The sequence below is a fragment of the Podarcis melisellensis genome, assembly GCF_964234715.1.
Source record: "Podarcis melisellensis genome assembly, chromosome: 6".
Lineage (NCBI taxonomy): Eukaryota > Metazoa > Chordata > Lepidosauria > Squamata > Lacertidae > Podarcis > Podarcis melisellensis.
The window spans coordinates 86,620,302-86,642,022 of NC_138538.1; the positions used below are offsets into that span (position 1 = coordinate 86,620,302).

Consider the following 21,721-nt stretch of genomic DNA (forward strand, 5'->3'; position numbering starts at 1 on the left):
AAAGGGCTGCCAACAAATTCAATTGAGAAAATTGAAAAACATGCAGCGGAAGCCGTTCGACTTCCAAGGCACGTTCCAAAATGGAAGCATTTATTTCCAGGTATTCGGCATTCGGGTTCCGAAATGTTCGTCAACAGAAAGGTTTGAGAACCAAGGTTCCACTGTACAATGTTGGGCCAGCACTGTAAAACAGAGTGGAATTGTTGATTTGGCCCCAAACATGCATCTCTTCTGTTGCACACATTTCCCTTGCTCACCGTGAATGCTTAAGTCATATTTCTTGTCAGTCAGTCCTGCTACATTCACAGCAATGCACACATAGCGGCCAGTGTCTGACACCTGAGAGTTTTTAAGCCACAGACGATGTCCTTCGTTCAGTATTTCCACTCCTCTCCCACTGACCAACGGACGGCCATCTTTCATCCAGGTGACAGCTGGCACCGGAATACCTTCTGCCTTGCATTCTAATGAAATATCATTCCCTCGAGTCACAGTTACATCCGACTGCTGGCTTTCGCTGCCCAATATAGTTGGACGAACTATTCGGAGAAACAAAACAACATTCCAGACTTAGCAGAAAGAGTTCAGCTTCCGAGAATAAAACTAAATGCAATGCAGAAAATCTGTAACCGCCCAATGCCTTGTTTTCTTTTGCAGAATGCAGAGAGGGCAGGGGGTGGAATTCCTGTGTAGGGGCATTGCATAGTGAAAGGAAGAGCTTAAGCCTTTACCCCATGCCAATCATACCCTCCAGGCTACTATTAACTGCACGATGTGCTCACATGTACTCATATTGTGCCTCCACCCCATGCAGCGGTGGGTGGCAGGATGAGATTGTAAGCTGGGGTGGTAGTGTTCCCTGGGAGGGAGAGAATCGGAGGGTCAGGGCACTGCGGAGGTCAGAACTAATTCAAATGCATAGGTGGAGCCAATGCACCTGCCAAATTAATTGCACAAGGTGGATCTCTTCATTGCCTTGCCCCTCCCAGTAAAAGGTAAAAGGCAAAGGACCCCTGGATGGTTAAGTCCAGTCAAAGGCGACTATGGGGTCGCAGCGCTCATCTTGCTTTCAGGCCGAGGGAGCCGCCGTTTGTCCGCAGACAGCTTTCCAGGTCATGTGGCCAGCAGGACTAAACCGCTTCTGGCGCAAGGGAAACCAGAGCGCACGGAAACGCCATTTACCTTCCCGCCACAGCAGTACCTATTGATCTACTTGCACTGGTGTGCTTTCAAACTGCTAGGTTGGCAGGAGCTGGGACAGAGCAGCAGGAACTCACTCCGTTGTGGGGATTCAAACTGCCAACATTCCAATTGGCAAACCCAAGAGGTTCAGTGGTTTAGACCACAGCACCACCTGCATTGTGTCCCAGTAAGCAGTAGCGACTCTGGTGCTGGGAGGTCAGGTCAGTGCCGCCCCCACAACCCCCTCTCCACTACTGATCCCACAGCTAATCACAGCTCAGAACCAATCATTGCTGCAGTACTGGAGCCAAGAGTAAAAACTCTCCCCCTGCAAGCCCAAACCAAACCCCCTCTGCTGCCGTTTCTGCAAGAGACGAAAGACGGTGGGAGATCCAATCATGGAACTCCCACAGTATGTTTAGCTTGGCCCCAAGGTTTTGGCAAAACCACCAAGGCTTCTTATTAATCTAATGTGGATAAGGTAAACTGATATTTACAAGTGGCGACTCCAGAGACCACTTTGTGGTCTTGCTGCAGAACAGAGGGTTGAACTAGATAATCGCCTGTTCCATTCTTGTTCTTTGATTGCAAGCCCTGCTTTACTCATCAACGGTAATCACTTCCAAACCAATGAACGGCCACAAGCAATTTGACATGTTGACCTACCATATACCACCAAGTTATATTCCTTCTTTGCTATTCCAGCAACATTTGAAGCCATACACGCATAGGAAGCGGCGTCTGATTTCTCAGCAATGGAAATTTGCAACTGCCTTCCTCCAGATAACACTCTGACCCTACCTGTAGGGTCGGCCAGGAGTGGAGAACCTACAAGAGAAACATCATTTCAGATAAAAATATGGAGCACAGGATGAGGCAGATGGTTCAGGGTTCTTTGACACAGATTCTATTCCAGTCATATTTCCTGCTGGGCTAGGTCAGCCATAATCTAACATGGTCACAAACGTTGAACCCTACTCCCATATAGCCAATGAGTGCTGGGCACAGGTGTCACTATGTTTATAGAAATCAACATGCGTTCTGCCTAAGTCAGTGATGGCCAAACTTGGCCCTCCAGCCAGTGGCGTAGCCTGGGGGGTGCAGGGTGGGCCGGCCGCACCGGGCGCAACATCTGGGGGTTAGGGTTAGGGGGCGCAAATCCACGGGTTAGGGAGCGCAAATCCACGGGTTGGGGGCACAAATTACTTGCCTTGCCCCGGGTGCTGACAACCCACACTACGCCACTGCCTCCAGCTGCTTTGGGACAACAATTCCCATCATCCCTGACCACTGGTCCTGTTAGCTAGGGATGATGGGAGTTGTCGTTCCAAGACAGCTGGAGGCCCTAAGTGGTATCATTCACCTCCATTTCACTGTGGATTTAGGTCTACAGTCTTGAAATTTTGCCTCCATAAAAACTGGTCCTCATGGTCAGAGGTCAAGTAGGAAGAATGATGGGTTAGAAGTCAGCAGTGTTGTACTGTATCAAGCTTGCCTCCTGTCCTACTAGTACTGGAGGAGGAAAGCAGTCAAAGGAAGAAAGAGAAAAGTTAAGGGCTGCTTCCATTACATTAATGGGTCCAAGGATTCCATGCCTCAGCCTAACTCAGCTTAAACAAAGAAAGAACAATTTGATTTGAAAGCAAATGAGGCTTTAGAAGCAAATGTTCAAATCTGTAGCAACTGCTGCTGGCTATACAGACCGTACTCATCACATTCACCCCACGCACTTAAAACACATTTAAAGAGCATGGCTTCCCTCAAAGAATCCTGTTTGCCTCTTACAGAGCTACGATTAACCACACCCTCAAAAAGCTGCAGTTCCCCCTTGACTATTTGGGGGAGCCACATGCTTTCAATGTATGGGGTGGGTGTGACCATGCACACTTAGGGGGCTAGGTGAAGAGGGGAGGGTTGCGGGGAAAGCTTTGCAAACCAATGAGATAAAGAGAAGTTGAAGGGAGCAGCTAGCTCCTGAGGAAAGCCCTCACCCATAGCGGTTGCTTACCATTCTTTCTCCAGCTGAGGGCCGGGGGTGGAATTCCACTGGACTCGCATATCATACTGATGAGGTTTCCTTCAATTACTGTCAGACGAGTAAGTATGTCTGAACTATAAATACTGGCTGGCACTAAAGTGGGGAAATGTCAGAAATAGCTGGTGATCTGTAACTTATAAAATTATTGAGTAATAAAAGGCACCTAACACTGGGCCACTGTAAGAACCAACAGAAGAAGCGAAGTCAGACCCACACAGACCCTTCTTTCAAGTACTGAATTCCTCACGGGCTAAATGGGGCGAACAGGACACACAGCCGAATACCTTCCATTTGTTCAAACTATTCCTGAGAGCGTACAAAACAGGAACGAAACATTTCTGTTTGAACCTCTTCAACTCTTTCGGTGTTTGAAATAGTAAAGAGAATTAAAAGCTTCAGTGCTGGCAGCAGTTAAAGCCTTCCTTGCATTGCACCAATTTCTACTTCTTATTTCAGTCTCTCGTAGTTCAAACCAGTACTGTAATACCACTAAGTCTCCCAGAAGCAAAGCCTTAAACCCAACCTGCTGAATTCTGCCAGCTTTTGTAAAGGGAGATAGCTCTGGGGAAATGGGCCAATACTAAATCAGACGCACAAATTTCCTGGATTTGCAACACCAAAAGGCTGTCCAACGTTGCTTCTGGATCCTGCGTCCAAGCAAAGAATATGTTTCTAAACCATCACTTACAGATGGTTTTCACAGGCAGATCTATGGTTTCCATGAAAAGTAGGAAGTATAATCATTTTTGAAGGAAGAGCATTTAGCTTGTAAGAACATCTAGATCAGGGGTGTAGCTAACTTGGTGCCCTCTCAGTGATGCTGGACAATAATAATAGAATATAAAAAACACAATAAAACAACAAACACTAAAATATTCCCAAAACAGGGCTGCCTTCAGATGTCTTCTAAAAGTCAGATAGTTGTTTATTTCCTTGACATCTGATGGGTGCCACTACCAAGAAGGCCCTCTGCCTGGTTCCCTGTAACCTCACAGTGAACCACCAGAAAGCCCTCGGAGCTGGACCTCAGCATCCGGGCAGAACGATGGGGGTGGAGACGCTCCTTCAGGTATAGTGGGCCAAGGCCGTTTAGGGCTTTAAAGGTCAGCACCAATACTTTGAATTGTGCTTGGAAACGTGCTGGGAGCCAAAGTAGGTCTTTCAGGACTGGTGTTATATGGTCTTGGTGGCCACTCCCTGTCACCAGTCTAGCTGCTGCGTTCTAGATTAATTGTAGTTTCCAGGTCACCTTCAAAGGGAGCCCCATATACAGCGCATTGCAATAATCCAAGCAGGAGATAACTAGAGCATACACCACTATGGCAAGACAGTCTGTGGGCAGGTAGGGTCTCAGCCTGCGTACCAGATGGAGCTGGTAGACAGCTGCCCTGGACACAGAGTTGATAGAGCTTAAGAGTCAGTGCAACTTGTGTAAAGATTTATTTGCATAGCTGCCATGAAAGATTACAAGGGAAAGTTTTTCCTACCCGTATGTTCTGGCACACTGGCAAACCCTAGGCAACTGGAAAATCCAAACTGAGATAAAAAGTGAAACTTGGGATCAACCACTAGATGCCACCACCAGTCCAGTGCGTAATGTTTCAACCTTCAGGCAATCAGAGCTTGCTTTAACTTATTCTGGGGGGTTGCATAGCATAAATAGGGATGTGAGAAAAATCTGTGTGAGAATTTTGCACTCCATCTTTGGAGAAACAATGCTTCTATGAATATTATGATGCAGTTCTCCAGCCCAAAGAACATACAAAAATATATTTATTAGGGGAAAGCGCACACAAAAATATGCACACTATGGTGCACTGTGCTCAGGGGAGATGTTTCCAAACACGCATATTTCAAGGAAAACTGCATACCAAAAAGCATATGTTAGAAGAAATGTGCACAATAATGTGTATAAATCTTTGCGTACTCTTTTTTTAAAAAATCAGGAACTGATGCAGAAATTCAGCAAAAAATGGAAGAATGAAAAACAAACCAATGTTTTCAGATCCATTCCACTTTAGTTACTAGGTAAGGTATCCTTGGCAAAATTACCCATACCCATCCTAGTATCAGAGGCTTGAAAATGAATTTCTCACACTTCCTCAATTGTTTGCCCTGTGTCCAAGAGGTCTCAAAATGAGCTTGTTTTAAAATAACATAGTAAGATTCCCAGGATTGTAAACTACAGATACAAGATTTGTATCAGAAAAACAAATCTCCTGAACTGCAGTACAATTGTGCAAATTTCTCATACCCCTTTCCTAATAATGTCATACCTTGGAAATCAAACAGAATCCATTTCGGAAGTCCGTTTGACTTCCAAAACGTTTGACTTCCAAAGTGCGGCTTCTGATTGGCTGCAGGAAGCTCCTGCAGCCAATTGGAAGCAGAGGAAGCCCCGTTAGACGTTCGGCTTCCGGAACACTTACTTCCAGTTTTCGATTGTTCGGGAGCCGGAACATTCAACTCCCAAGGCATTCAGGAGCCAAGGGACGACTGTATGCACCTAGGTTTTCCAGGAACACCCATTTCATTCACTAATAGAGTTCCGTTCTTTATGAAAGTGATTGTAAAAGCTGCATCTCTTACCCCATACATTGACGTTGTAGTTCTTTTCCATTTTCCCAGCCACATTTGTGGCTTCACAAGTGTAACGTCCAGTATCCTGAGTTTGCACTTCTTTAATCTAGCAATTTAAAAAAAACCACACACACACAAAATATTCCAGCAATCAGTTATGAATGCATCACAATGTAATACTAATAATAAATAATACTAATTTTAATTATACCCTGCCCACTCTGGGCTGCTTCCAACAAAATATTAAAATACAATAGTCCACCAAACATTAAAAGCTTCCCTAAACATAGTATAACCTCACTTGCAAATTTACTCACGGGTTTTATAGATTATTGGTCAACTACTGAGTGGGAAGACTGATTGAAAAGCGTTGTTTTCCTACCTCAGTAGATAAAAAGTATTCTCTCTCTACCCTTACATTACAGTAAGAGCTGGTGATGGTTCATCAGTTGGAAATAAATTCTCCTGATTACACTTGCCATCAGGTTTTGCCTGAATCAAACCTAGAAGCTGACACAGTGTAACAGCTAGGAGACTAAGCCAGGGCCGGCTCAGGATATTTTGCTGCCTGAGGCAATGGACAAGATGGCATCCTCTTCCAAGGCACACACAGAAGCCAATTTGACTGGTAGTTGAATTGTACACCAATACTGGTGAAAGTATATCTTCCATTTGAGGGCAGCAGACTAGTGCCAGGGGTACAGGTCAGGCCACAGGGCACTTACAGCTCTGCCCCCTCCCTGCACCTCAGCATCTGCCACCTGAGGCAACCGCATCACCCTGCTCCATTACAGGGCCAGCGCTAGACTAAGCTATGAACCATGAAGTTCCTGGTTTAAATCTCCCCTCTACCACAAAGCCACTAACTTTAGGCTACTTAGTCTCAGCGCCCAATTTATACAGGACAATAATACTAAGCTTACCTAACAGGGCTGTTGTTAAGATTATAACAAGCTGTTATCCCCAATATATAAAAAGGGTGATAAGAAAAACCCTGCCAATTATAGACCCATTAGTTTGTTAGGTGTAGCCTCATATAGTTTAGAGGCTCCTTCTTGGGAGACTGGAAGAATGAGCAGATACAAATAAGGTGATATCTGAAGTCCAGGCAGATTTCCAAAGAGGGAAATCCACATTGGACCAGTGCTTTGTGATGAACTTTCTGCTACGTAAATACATCCATAATTTGAAGCAAAAATTATATGTCGCTTTTATTGATCTAAAGTCAGCTTTCAATACGGTCCCAAGACATGCATTGTGGCAAAAATTGGAAGAGACAAATATAGACCTCTGGCTATTATTTCTCATCAAAACATTATATACTGACACATCAATTCAAGTAAAGGTGGATCTGGCTGGCCATCTTGCCACTAGAATTAAGACCATTACTGGAGTCAAACAGGGATGCATTTTGGCACCTTACCTGTTTCATTTTTATATTAATGACATGGTTAAACAAGCTGTTATATGTGAAGTGCAAAAGTGCACTGAGGTACAGGAGTGTTAAACTAAGCTCCCCAGCAGCCGGTCTCCAGCACTTTACCTCCTCTACCAAGCTACCTCCTGCTCTGGTCTTCACGTAAACTGGGTACATTAAGCCCTGGATGAAGGGAACCCTGTCGTCTACCTTGTAATCAAACAGCAGGCCTTATAAATCCTTTGCGCCAAAGTGCACTCCCCACTCTGAGCAACCCATAAGGTAGCCACGCAGACTATTTTATTTGCCTTCCATTTATGCTTGATTTTGAACCTGGCCAACATCCTGCCTTCAGTCGTGTGATTTGCCCGTGGCCATTTTGATCCTCGTTTGCTTGTGCCAAAACGAGGGCCACCCCCTCGTCTTAGAACTTGGCCTGACATTATTCGAGCAAAATCAGAAGCATATTTCGAGAGTTCAGCTCCAGCTAAAACATCACCACCACCACCACTTATTATTTGTAGAAGCATCTGATGAAATGCGCTAGGCACTGTACCAAATAATTTAGAAAGCACAACTCCCTGGGCCTGCAGGCACACAGTTTTAAAAAACAGAGATGAAACAAAAAGACAGGGAAGATGGAAGCAGGGGGGGATTTTCTGCGCCGGCTGGCAAAGGAAGTAAAAGAAGGGGGAAAGAGTTAAAAGAATACAATAAACAGAGCTGATCCAATGCATTCTGCTGTTTGCAGAAGACCAGTCAAGTTATTTCAGCATCTGAGGCAGGAAATCCTACAGTGCTTCTCCCACTGTAAAATTACAACCACAATAAATTAAACAAACCATTTTCTGCCTTTTCAGGGCACCCACAATCAGCTGCCCTGTGCTGCCACCTCGCTCTCCCTAATGGTAGGGCCAGCTCTGACAACAACAGTCTAGGAGCAGGAAAGGATTTCTTGAAAAATAAAATATGCCATCAAAGAGAAATATGAGAGATGAAATATGAGGTTTTAAAAATTTATTAAAGTGAGACTAAGAGGTGAGCAGCCAAATATTTAGAGGGAGACAGTACCACGCAGAAGAGATCACAAAGAGGGAATGGAAATGAGAAGCAGCCCAAGAGTGGAGATTTAATAAGAAGATTAGTGTTTGAGGAATGGAGGAAATGAGGGGAAGGGGGAGAGGGCATAACAAAGAAAGGCAGGAGTGGCCAAGACCATGGAGAAATTTAAAGATTTAAAAGAAGATTAAACTTGATATGAAACAATAAGGGAAACCAGCGAAGGGAAACGTATACTGTACGTGGACATAGGTGGAAAAATATTGAGGGAAGCAACATTGTTCAGTAAGACTAGACTTGTTCTTCAAGGGGGATTCAAGCATCTATAAGTTGTCAGTGAATCTTGACCTTGAGTAAAATTCAGTGCAAGCTCAGAATCTCCTAATGAGGCTAAACCTCTGCAGTAATTCTACAGGAAGTCAACTAATTCAGTAAGTTGGCAAAATTCCACAGGCGGTTTTTGCCTGTCTCGCTTCTCCTCAATAGTCACAGGACCTAGGGTGCCAGTTCCCTGAGAAAGGTCCGCTATATCAGCACTAGAGTGACAGAGCGCCTTAATCCATTTTAATTGCACAAACCTAAATTTCCTGGTGTGGGCTTGAAATCCCCCCTGCACCCAGTCTGGAGGTAAAGGTCCAGTCCATTAGGTCCAGTCGTGACTGACTCTGGGGTTGCAGCGCTCATCTCGCTTTACTGGCTGAGGGAGCCGGTGTACAGCTTCCGGGTCATGTGGCCAGCATGACTAAGCCACTTCTGGCAAACCAGAGCAGCACACGGAAACGCCGTTTACCTTCCTGCCGGAGCAGTACCTATTTATCTACTTGCACTTTGACGTGCTTTCGAACTGCTAGGTTGGCAGGAGCAGGGACCGAGCAACGGGAGCTCACCCTGTCGTGGGGATTCAAACCGCCGACCTTCTGATTGGCAAGTCCTAGGCTCTGTGGTTTAACCCACAGCACCACCCACGTCCCGTCAGTCTGGAGGTACCTTTACTCTATTTATACATTAGCTGCTTAAAACGCAGCAAGATCATTTTTCTGCACCATGTTCCAATTGCCATACACACCAGAGAAGAGGCAAGGATGTCTTCACCCAACAAGCCCTGCCTGATTTGTTTTCCCATGCCCCAAACCCCCACCCCCTAAATGCCTATTCAACGAATCTATCATTTGTGCCCATGTTGTCAACTGCACATGTGCAACAGAGGTTTCTAGTGTACACACCCCAGCTCAGCTGCAGCTTTCATTTTCATATTGGACATGTTGTCAACTGCACATGTGCAACAGAGGTTTCTAGTGTACACACCCCAGCTCAGCTGCAGCTTTCATTTTCATATTGGACATGTTGTCAACTGCACATGTGCAACAGAGGTTTCTAGTGTACACACCCCAGCTCAGCTGCAGCTTTCATTTTCAACTTGCACGGGAACTGGTTTGAGGGAAAGCAGCAGTCTTTCTCAAGAAACTGCGGGATACTTATGGATTGTGTCTAGCTTCACATGTGCTCAGCTTCAAGCTCAAATAAAAGGAAATGTGCCCACTGGCCTTGTGTATCATTAGCGTCAGGGGTCATAAGGATGAAAGACATGAGGGGGGGGAGTTTTATTTTTAACTTACCTTCAAAATACTTCCACCTTCGGTGATGCTGAGACCCAGTTTCTTCAGCAATGGCTGGCCATCCTTCAGCCACTCTAAGGTTGGTGGGGGGATGGCATTGCTCTGGCAGTGGAGCTCCAGATCTTCGCCCATAACCACAGAGACATTCTGTTCCTCTCCCATAATGTTTGGTGGAACTGAAGCATGTTAAGATATAATGTCATCACTTTTTGCTGTAGCAAAGGAAACTAGTCTCTCTCCCCAAACAGTGAGCTGGTGTCCCTAGTCATGGAACCAAAGGATAGGCAAGAACCAGGGCTGGATTTAGGTTTGATGAGGCCCTAAGCTACTGAAGGTAATGGGGCCCTTTATATGTCCAGCTGTCCTTTGTCAACAACAAATTGTCGCTGCTTTTTGTGTTGAATATATGCTAATTTATAGACCCAATAGGTATCTAAAGCCATTTAGAAACACTGTTGTTGTATATACATTTTATTTTCTTTGTTTTTTATCTTATATTTTGGAAGTGTACATCCAGTTGTTTTTTTCCTTTAAATTTTTTTGGGGCCCCCAAGAGAGTGGGCCCCTAAGCTACAGCTTGTTTAGCTTATACCTAAATCTGGCACTGGCTAGAACTCTGAAAGCTTGACTCTCAGTCTCCCATAAAGAACCTCTAAATGTAGCCCATTTTGATTCCCCCACCCCCCAAAAATTCTCCCAAACACTGGTGTTTCTAATGATTAATCTAACACAGCTAATATCCAAATTGGCTCATGGAGGTTACACACATGATTTAGAACCCTGATTGTGCTACAGTCACTTACTTTACTTATTATTACTTAATCATTAATTTGACTTTATTGCAAATCTGGATGCTTCTTTCTCCCAACTGAGGGCAAATTTCATTAACCATTTAGTGTGAAGTTATTATTCTTTTGTTAAAGAAAGAAAGTGTCCGTGCCACTCCTAGCTCTCTCTTTTTGAACTATCCTGTAAATTGGTGGCATCACCCATGAACTGTTCATCCAGAAACACAAGTTTTTGAAATTAACCGTGCGTGTCCTTAACTGTGAGCAAATGGAAGATGGAAACAGGAGACAACAGGACTGGTGTACATTCAAAGCGTGCAGCATTTCCCCAGAGACAAATATTTAGTTAACCAAGAAACAGAAGATTAAAGTGGCTCCATTTTGTAGAATGGTGTAGATCAACAATGCTGTTTCTTTTAAACAGTAATCAAAATCGTTTCGTAAGACCAGGTAGACAAATCCCACCCATCCCCCAATTTCTTCCTCTGACCTCTCCATCTCGGGTGAAAAATATTTTTGGTCCTCCCTCTCCGCTCCTCACATGAATGGTTGGCTAACAAATTGCCACAATATATTTATAAATGTCTGTTCTGTGGGCACCACTGTATCTGAATGAAACACTGCAACCCATAAAAACCCAGGCAACTTCCCCAACAAGCCAAGCACTCCTAGTTTTTAAAAATAAAAAATGGGAGTGGCAGAAGGTTTTGGTGGGCACCAAGAGAGGTGTCTGAGGGCACTGTGTTGTCCATAGGCCCCAGAGTGATCATCCCTGTTCTAATTCATTAAGAGATATGTTGTTTCAGTCCCTGGCAGTTCTTCCAGGGTTTACGCTTGGGAAAGTTGAGTCCTCACCGTGAACTTTGAGATCAATATCCCTCTGTTTCTCCCCTGCAGCGTTAACCGCAACACACGTGTACCTTCCCGAGTCACTGATCTGTGCGCTTGTCAGTGCCAGGATACGACCTCCAGAAAGAATCTTTAAAAAAGAGAGGTAAAATTGTCAAAAAGTGACATGAATCGTGGCATGTAATTGACAAACATAATATCAAGTTGCATCAATCATACTATGCAATTTTCCTATCCTGTTTGGTTTTATCTTTACAATACTTCCACAGATCTCTACAATATCTGTTCCTGTCTTACTACTCTGCACTTATTAATATCAATTTATTCATTTTTTAGTGACTAACCTAGGGATTTCTCTAAAATGCCAGAAAAGGCTTGATTATTTTCATATTGAATTACAATCCTGACTGCAATTCAAAATCAGGTGTCTTCATGTTCCTCATTATTTCCCACCGAACAAAGAAAAATGAAGTGTGACGGGGTCATAAATTCTCCCCCAAATCTACCTTGTGACCTCCGCCATCATGTCCCCCAAGCATAGTTAAAGGTAAAGGGACCCCTGACCATTAGGTCCAGTCATGGATGACTCTGGGGTTGCGGCGCTCATCTCGCTTTACTGGCCGAGGGAGCGGGCGTACAGCTTCCGGGTCATGTGGCCAGCATGACTAAACTGCTTCTGGCGAACCAGAGCAGCGCACGGAAACGCCGTTTACCTTCCCGCCAGAGTGGTACCTATTTATCTACTTGCACTTTGACGTGCTTTCGAACTGCTAGGTTGGCAGGAGCAGGGACCGAGCAATGGGAGCTCACCCCATCGCGGGGATGCGAACTGTCGACCTTCTGATCAGCAAATCCTAGGCTCTGTGGTTTAACCCACAGCGCCACCCGCGTCCCTGGTTATTATAACAAGAACGGAACCACATTAGCTGGCTGCAGCAAGCGAGAACGTAATCTCCTTCCATTCCTGGTGTTTGGAAACCTATTATGACAGTGACCCAGGCACCAGTGTGTGTGAGACAGATGGCCCTTTCTGCCTTCACTACTAAGTGAATGGCACAAAAATCTGTGGCTCCTATGTGGTGTGTGTGTCATAACTAGAGTATTTCAAATCAGGCATTGGACTTCAAAATCCAACAATCGCAGGCAGAGTGGACAACGGTTAGGACCTGCCTTCTGCCATAGAAGCCAAAGCATTGGGACGTTTCCTGCTGGAGGGAGATGTTCCTGGCCTCCTCCTCCGGCTGGATAAATTGAGTTAGCTTGCCTGCCAGATTGGACCAGGTGGACTCGAGTTGAGCTCACTCTGGGGGGGCAGTCCTGACTGGGTCCACAGAGGACTCCACTCAGGGCTACTCCCGGGGGGGGAAACAGGCACCTGGCTCACTGCAAACCCTTTTTATTTATTTTTTGCATCTCACTCCCACCCTCCCTATCATTGTCCTTGCTTCTACCAGCCTTGTGGGTAACATGGGGTAATCTGACCTTGCTATGAACCAGGTTGGCTGGTCGGGGGAGGAATTTCCCCCCCTGCCAGGTAAATTGGCTAACCTGGGAGGTTTTCGCCTTCCTCATAGCAATCATCACTACTTTGGAAGGTAAGGCGTCAGATATAACCTAGGCATGGCTGCAGGGGAGGTTGTAAATCTCTACCTGCCCCTCCGTGGGAGTATGGGTATCCTGTTAAAAGGAGGTGCTCCAGTCTGGATTCCCAGGTGCAAGGTCTAGGGTCAAAGCACGCCCTGAAATGGCAACCCCTGAGAGCTGGCACCTGGTTTGCATGTGTCACACTCTGTCATGCTTTAACCAAGCCCTAACATGGAAGCATGGATCAATTTCCCATTATTATTATTTTTTTGTATTTATTTTCTGCCCTAACCCCGGGGGTCTCAGGGCAGTTCACAGCAAAAAATCAAGATATAAAACCACAAAATATGTAATAAAAATAAAAACAACCCAACAGCCCCCCTCCAAAAACAACACACCAAAAACATTTTAAGAGGGTATAGGATATAAATCTGATCAACCAAAGGCTTGGTTAAAAAGGAACGTTTTTGCCTGGCGCCTAAAGGTTACAATGAAGGTGCCAGGAGAACTTCCCTAGGGAGAGCATTCCACATACGGGGAGCCACTGCAGAGAAGGCCCCGTTCTCGTGTTGCCACCTTCCGGCCTCTTGAGGAGAAGGCATACAAAGAAGGGCCTCAGAAGATGATCTCAGGGTCTGGGTAAGTTCATATGGAAAGAGGCGGTTTTTGAGGTATTGCGGTCCTGAGCCATTCACCTCCCATTGTCTCGGCTGCAATGTGGCTTTCCACAGAGCACTCATTTTTGGCGCAGCAAACGAAGGTGCGGAAAAGTGGAGAACGCTACAAACAGACCATGCTAAGCAGTAATCACAGGGTCACTTCCAGGGTGGGATTTGGGGAAGCCCCTTGACTGCCACCGAAAAGCTCAGGCCACCTATTACATTAAATAAACTAGTTTAAATAGTCCTGGAACCCTCGACAGTAGCATCAAAGTACCTGGAGTCCATTTGAGAAACTAGAAACAGGGCTACCATCTTTCAGCCAGGTCAGAATGGGAACAGGGATCCCACGAGCTTCACATTCCAGTCGAACCGGATTATTAACCACAACAGTTACCATTTCGTTGTTGCCAGAAATGGAGGGTGAAACTGACAAGAGGAGGAGGAAGAAGAAGAAGAATTAAGTGTTCGAAAGCCCCATCTATTCGAATGCGCGTAAGTCTGTCTTTTCTGAATGGGATTAAACTTTGGTGGTTCCTCAGCCTTTTTCCATCTCTCTCCCCGCCCTCTCCCCAAGTTTGGGCTTAGAATGGTATATAACAGGCACATCCAAAGTCCGTTTTGGGGACCTAATCTGGCCTTGCCAGTCAGTTTAATCTGGCCCCGTGGCAGTTTATTTCCTGGGGTAAAATCCTTAAAAAAGTTCAAGAACTTCAACCCTTAAAAAAGCTTGTTATGTACTGAGTTGAATAGGATCCAAAATGCAGCAGACTGATTGGTCCTAGAACAATAGGATCCAAAATGCAGCAGTCTGATTGGTCCTAGAACAATGCAGCAGTATGATTGGTCTGCAGAAGCCACCCAATCCAGCTCCAGATGGAAGTGAATCCACAACCTGATTGGCCTACAGGAGAATTCCGGAATTAGCCAATCATGTGCAGCCCATTGTGTAAATAATGTATATAAAACAAATACTTTGGGGAAACTTTCATTCCTCCTCACCACTATTAGCTGAATAAAGAGCATGAAATCCACTCTAGACTCTGAGTATATTTCAAAGCTCAACAACTTCAATCCTAAGAAAAGGTTAACAACTTTGGTCGGCCCTCATGGCCCTTCACTTCATCAAATCTGGCCCTCTTTGAAAAAAGTTTGGACACCACTGCTATATAATATCTCTGGCGCCAAACATTTCTTGCAATTAATAGTTGGGTGGAGTTAACGGCTGTTGGCTGTGTCTTGGGCCACAGCAGCTGAAAAGGAAATGTGCTGCTCCCAAGTCATTATAAATCAATTAATATTAAAAGCAACTGAACACAGTTTCTGTTTAGCTCAGAGGGAGAATCTGACTCTGACAAGCCAACATGCCAAATTTTAGTAGTGCATTTGCAAGCCCATCTCTCAAACAACCAATCAAACATATGCAAGAATAGCTGTCTAATGGGGCTGGTTTTAAGAGTGACTTTCCATTAGTGCTTTAGGAGCAAAGAAATAACAATCACAAGAATGATATAGCACTAATCCTGCGGAAGTAGCATAGTAGCTGACAACTTCTGAAGGCAGCCCTGTATCACGAAGCTTTTAATGTATGTTTTACTGTGTTTTTATATATTACGTTGGAAGCTGCCCAGAGTGGCTGGGGAAACCCAGTTGAATGGGTGGAGTATAAGTAATAAATTATTGTTGTCATTATTACTGTACAAGCATTACTCGTTTGATTGACAGCTAATCAGTTTGGGGTTTTTTGTATTTTGAAAAAACTTTCTTCCTAGCTTTTGCCGACAGGAGAAGACATTTTTTGCTCTGGTGGTCTTTTGCCTTGCTAAGTGTCTGATGGTGTTAATAGGCCCATATTCTCTGTGGTCACGTCCTCTGCTGCTACACTGCTATTGAACTTTAATCCAAGCTTTCATTTTCTGATATTAATATGATTTTCTGATATTAAAAGCGTTCTATGCCAGCCTGATTCATGGGAGGACAGGACAGACATGTCTAGTAGTAGCAGTAGTAATAACCATCCTCATATAAATGTTTTTTCATGATTGTGCAATATTTTTGCATGGTAAAGTAACAAGTGCGGCAAATTACAGTGGAATCTCAGAAACTGAACGCCTGTAAACTTGAATGTTTCAGCTCTTGAATGATCGGAAACCGGAAGTGATTGTTCCGGTTTTCGAATGGTTTTAAGAAGCCGAATGTCCGGCGCAGCTTCCGATTGCAGGATGCTCCTGCAGCCAACTGAAAGGTGTGCCTTGGAAGTCAAACATTTTGGAAGTCAAACGGACTTCTGGAACAGATTCCGTTCGACTTCCAAGGTACATCTGTAATACATTTTTTGGTAAAGAAAGAGGCTTGATAACAAGGGTAAAGGGGCTGAGCAATGACCAAGACAAACCAGGATTTGTATTCCCCATACACACAAAGATTGTGGCAAGGAAACCAAGGAGAACATAAATTTAAATTCTCTCTCTTAGCACACAAAGGGAAGAACAAACACCTTGGCTTGTGCATTTAAACCTGTATGAATTTTTTGGACCCAAGTAAAAACCTGTGTTCTGTAGTTGCATCTGATTTGGCCAGACTATAAGAAAACAATGGATTTTTTTTATAAAAAAAACACACAACATTGTTGTTGGAAGTGGTTAAAGGTGTCTCAAGGGTCTGAAAAGGTTGACGGCTGCTTGAGTGAAAGACTAGCAACAATGAAATAAACACTTCAGTTTGCTGAAATGGCAGCATTGAGATCTGTCTTCCAGACACGACTACACTGCACAGTTCTGTCGAGGAAACACTTCAGAACGGAGTGTTCTCCCATTTTTAGGTTTTGCCGGTGCTACAGAACTGAGCTCTGGACTAAATCTTCCCTGAGTTTTCTCCTGAGAAACGATTTTAACGAGCACCTGGAAGCTATTAAGTGCACAAAATAAAACATGAAAAGAGCAGATGAAATGCGGAGAGGTGTTTCTCCCCTCGAGCAGTCCTTCTTTTACAAGAAGAAATATTTACCGTGAACCTGGAGGTTGTAGAACAGCTCAGCTGTTCCTGCTGCATTCGCCACAACGCATTTATAAACGCCAGTGTCGGAGATGTGGGCGCCATCAATCTGCAAAACCTGCCCTCTGTTCAAGAAGCTGACGCTGGCAGTGTTGGTGAGAGGGTGGTTATCTTTGTACCACGTGATGACTGCAGAGGGAATTAAGTAAAAGAGGTTGGTGAGAGGGGTCTAGAACTCGCTGCTCTGAATTTATCTAAAACTCCAAACCTCCTTGGAAGGGGCGAGGAAAGGCAACTACCTGTTATGTTCAAATGCCACTCATGCACAAATGTAAAACAGACGCTTTGAGTGCCTCCATCTCAGATGGCAAATGCGGAAAAGCAAAGGCAGTGGGCGGGTGGGGAAAAAATCAAGGCATTCCTTCTCACTTTTGAAATGCAAACAAGCTCAGTGTTAGGACTAGGGCTGGGCAATATATCGACCAGTTTGAAGTCCATATTGTGATCTCGGTTTAATAATTTTTGACCTGGCAAAATCATGATGTGCGTGTGAGTGCGTGCTATGTAAAAATCCCAGTGTTGGAAAACTGGTCAAGCCAGCCAACGCTTCTCTCGATTCCTGCAGCTCCTGTTAACTCTGCTGACTCAGATCACGAGAGCAGGCGCCAGCAAAAATCGCGATACAGGAAAAATCGTGAAGTCAGCCAACGCCTCTACCTAGATCCATCCTTATTTCAGACATTGTAAAATATGGCATATCAGAATGTTTAGCTGGTGTTTATCACAGTGTTGAAAACCCAGCCCTAATTAGGCCACAGGGCTATATCTGAAGCAACACTAAGTCATGGTCCCATCAACACTAGGATTTCTACTTGTGCAATGGAACGTCCCCCCCCCCCATGCCCCCTAAATCTATTATAGGGGCTCCTTCCAACCTTCTGGTACAGATTTGGAGAGGGTGCAGGGCAAAAGAAAGGAGAGAAAGTCCTGTTGCACCCCAGCGGAAACCCTTGAGCTAAAAGGATGTGTTAGAGGGCTACTGCCCAATAACTGCCCATCAGGTTGCGTATTCAAGCAGTCTCTGTGGCCTGTTATTGTTCTCCTCACTGGTCACTTGCTTATCCCCCACCCCTGTAACAATATGCTTTGGAATAACATCCCTACAACAGCCACACGACTTAGGGTTTTTTATTTGGCAGTTATAAAGCACCTGAAATTTCATAGATACTAAACATAAAAATGCACACATGGAAATATGGTGGCATGGCATCAAAGCACATCTAAGTTTTGCTCAAAGAGAAGTTGTTGTTGTTGTTTAGTCGTGTCCGACTCTTTGTGACCCCATGGACCAGAGCACGCCAGGCACCCCTGTCTTCCACTGCCTCCTGCAGTTTGGTCAAACTCATGTTCGCAGCTTCGAGAACACTGTCCAACCATCTCGTCGTCTGTCATCCCCTTCTCCCTGTGCCCTCCATCTTTCCCAACATCAGGGTCTTTTCCAGGGAGTCTTCTCTTCTCATGAGGTGGCCAAAGTATTGGAGCCTCAGCTTCACGATCTGTTCTTCCAGTGAGCACTCAGGGCTGATTTCCTTCAGAATGGATAGGTTTGATCTTCTTGCAGCCCATGGGATTCTCAAGAGTCTCCTCTAGACGATAATTCAAAAACATCAATTCTTTGGCAACCAGCCTTCTTTATGATCCAGCTCTCACTTCCATACATCACTACTGAGAAAACCATAGCTTTAACTATACGGACCTTTGTTGGCAAGGTGATGTCTGTGCTTTTGTCTAGGTTTGTCATTGCAAAGAGAAGTGGGGGACTTAAAAACAATAGGAGCACTGACAATGGAATGGGTGGAATTAAAATGTGGTTGCAATCTCCCACAACAAACAGGGTGCCGTGTGGACAATCCAGCAGAAACCCACTTCAAATGCACTATTCATGTGTCGACGACATGCGCCTGCACATACCCGCAGGAAAGCATCAGTCCGGATGGGCCCAAGGCCAGTTCACAAATGGCCAAGTGTTGAGTGATCCAGCGACACACATACATATGTAAACAAGCTCATCCTGAAAATCTGTTTCTACATTTACGGGGTGAGAAGGAATGATAAAGGAAGCAGGAGCCAGCAAAAGCAGAGCCAGCCCCAAGGCAAATTCAGTCCAGAATGTCGCCTCTGCCAAGGCAATCAAGGGAGCCGCTTCAAAAGCAGCCAATTTCTTTCTTCAGCCTCACTCCTGGAGTCTCTGCATCCGATTTCGCAATGTCAGAAGCAGCCTTGTACATGTCATGTGGTTAGTCAGCAAATCCACCCCGAAGGCTCTTTTTGTCGCAGAGAAGTAGACAGCAACTTTAAAAGAATGCTCCGGATAATGAGCAAGACCCATCCCCAATTCGTAGCAACGAGGACGCTCTGAGGGGAAGCCGATTGCACCATCTATCCATGCATGGCCGAAACACCTCAGTCGATGCAGACACTTAATGCAACACGCAATATCTACACCTTCCCAGCCCTCTGGCAGCCTCGCAAAACTAGGTAAAGGTCAAGGGACCCCTGACCATTAGGTCCAGTCATGACTGACTCTGGGGTTGTGGCGCTCATCTCGCTTTATTGGCCGAGGGAGCCAGTGTACAGCTTCCAGGTCATGTGGCCAACATGACTAAGCCGCTTCTGGCAAACCAGACCAGCGCACTGAAACGCCGTTTACCTTCCCGCCGGAGCGGTACCTATTTATCTACTTGCACTTTGACGTGCTTTCGAACTGCTAGGTGGGCAGGAGCTGGGACCGAGCAACGGGAGCTCACCCTGTCGCGGGGATTCGAACCGCCGACCTTCTGATCGGCAAGTCCTAGGCTCTGTGGTTTAACCCACAGCGCCACCCGTGTCCCTAAACTACTTCTGCCCATTTTCCGAGGAACACTGAATGGCAAACCCTTTGCTTTCCAAGCACATGGAGTGTTTGTGAACATTCTGTACATTCCTGGCAACTCAGCCAAACCAGTACCAGAAATGTTACCGCAACAAACGCTTGATGGGATTCAGCATTGCGCTAAGAGGGGTATGAATGCAGGATACAAGGGTCACTCGTGCAAGGGGGTTTCCCCCTGTTCCACCCCCCCTTTAAACTGTTCTGGGGTTTCCCCAATCCTGCAGAGGAGATTTAGAGGATGCAGGGAAGGACGTTTGTTGCACAAATGGACCTTGTTTTGTGCCTGCAACAACTTAGTTGAATCCCACCCAAGACAACACAGATGGGTTTGCAGCACATGAGCTACACAAAACATCTACTGGAAGAGAAATCCCATTATGTTTCATGGAGCTACTTTAGGGTAAGGTGAATCCTGAAATATGGCAACTCTCCTCCCGCTCACCCAATTTAATTTTTTTTTTTAATTACGAGCAATAACTTCTGAGTGTGTATCTACCTGGCAAAGGATTTCCAGATGCTTTGCACTCCAGCTGTATTGGATTGTTCAAAACCACAGTCTCGTTTATCATCTTTCCTGCATCCTTCAAACTGGGTGGTTCTGGGAAGAAAAGGATGAAAAGATTATCATCTTGGTCGTTCAATCTCACATATATGAAGGCTTTCTTCTGTGCTTATCCAGTTTCTGTGACATTATCAACATATATAATGAAGGCTCCATGGGGAGAGCATTCCACAATTGGGAAGGCAATACAGAGAAGGCCCGTTCTCGTGCTGACACCCTCCGGGCCTCATGTAGAAGAGGCACACATATTTCTTAAACCAGAACATGGAGAGACCCAACTGGTTTTTCCCTTCTTCTCTGGGATGTTTCAGGTGTTGTGGTACCTCACACCACACAAACAGAGGGAACACGGTTCAAGGAATGTAGATGATGTGAGAACGGAAAGGATGTGTGGTATTTATAATTCCCTTCTGCCATCCCTAAGCACATCTGTTCCCATGTCAAGGGAATGCACACGGCAGATAAACTGTTTATTGTTAAAGATACCACTTACGGTAGCTTCTACAGCTCTTGATAGCTACACACACCAACCTAGCATCAGGCCCATGCTCTATGGAGACGACCAGATTATGTACCTTCCCCCAATGGGCTGTGCACTTGCGACCGGAGACTATGCCTCAATGGGAACATCCTCTGCTCATCCCTTTTCAGTCCCCTCCTAGTTATGGGAGAGAGTGATGCAGGAGAAGGTGGGGAAGCAGCTGTCCCTTCACTTGCCTGACCTGCCTCCTCTTCTTCCAACCCATCCTGTGCTCCACCCTCCAGCTCTGAAGCTTCTGCTGCTTCCGACTCTTGCCTCCTGGATGTTACAGTTCCCCACAAATCACAGGCCCCTCTCGAGTTAGTCCCCAGCCTGCCTTCCCCAGTGCACAGTCATCAACGCCCTGGCACCCCATTTGAGGGTATCTGTGGAAGTCACCCCTGGTGATGGGCAAAACTCCCTTGCCGCCACGCCTCCCAGAAGGGTGCCCAATCAGGTGGACGCTCGGGGGGCGTGGTTTAGCCGCTCAAATGCGGCCGCGCCAGCTCTTCTCCCCATTCCGTTGCCGTTTTCACCCACCCACCACTCCCTTTAGTGCATAGGTGTTCGCTTGACCTTGCTATGGACCTATGGTTGGTTGCCCTGGTTGCCCAGGGGGCCTGGTAGGAGTTTTTTCCAACTGGCAAATTGGCACCAGCCTCTTGGTTTTTTTCGCCTACCTCGTAGCAATCGTCACAACGTTCTCGGTACAGTGGTGCCTCGCAAGACGAAATTAATTTGTTCCGCAAGTTTTTTCGTCTTGCGAGTTTTCCGTCTTGCGAAGAACGGTTTCCCATAGGAATGCATTGAAAATCAATCAATGCGTTCCTATGGAAACCGCCTTCAGACCAGGTCCGGGGACAGTCTGTCCCACGACCTCTTCTGAAGGCTGGGGGGGGGGGACAAGGGCTTTTCTTCCCACCCCCAGCATTTTAAAAAAC

At 45.6% G+C, this 21,721-nt stretch overlaps 1 protein-coding gene across 4 annotated transcripts in view; it reads right to left on the reverse strand.

The window, feature by feature from the left end:
- The window catches only part of HMCN1 (hemicentin 1), a 301,360-nt gene that overhangs the window by 114,462 nt on the left and 165,177 nt on the right, over nt 1–21,721 (reverse strand). For all 4 annotated transcript variants that reach the window (XR_014169289.1, XM_081914788.1, XM_081914789.1 and 1 more), the window contains 9 exons: nt 20,195–20,296; nt 16,779–16,955; nt 14,050–14,201; nt 11,536–11,659; nt 9,893–10,068; nt 5,810–5,906; nt 3,191–3,313; nt 1,849–2,010; nt 258–539 (listed from right to left, as the gene is read on the reverse strand). Coding sequence is in view for 3 of the 4 variants with exons in the window: in XM_081914788.1 (XP_081770914.1) it covers nt 258–539; nt 1,849–2,010; nt 3,191–3,313; nt 5,810–5,906; nt 9,893–10,068; nt 11,536–11,659; nt 14,050–14,201; nt 16,779–16,955; nt 20,195–20,296 (1,395 nt within the window). In the remaining variant the exon portion in view is untranslated. The remainder of the gene's footprint in view (nt 1–257; nt 540–1,848; nt 2,011–3,190; nt 3,314–5,809; nt 5,907–9,892; nt 10,069–11,535; nt 11,660–14,049; nt 14,202–16,778; nt 16,956–20,194; nt 20,297–21,721) is intronic.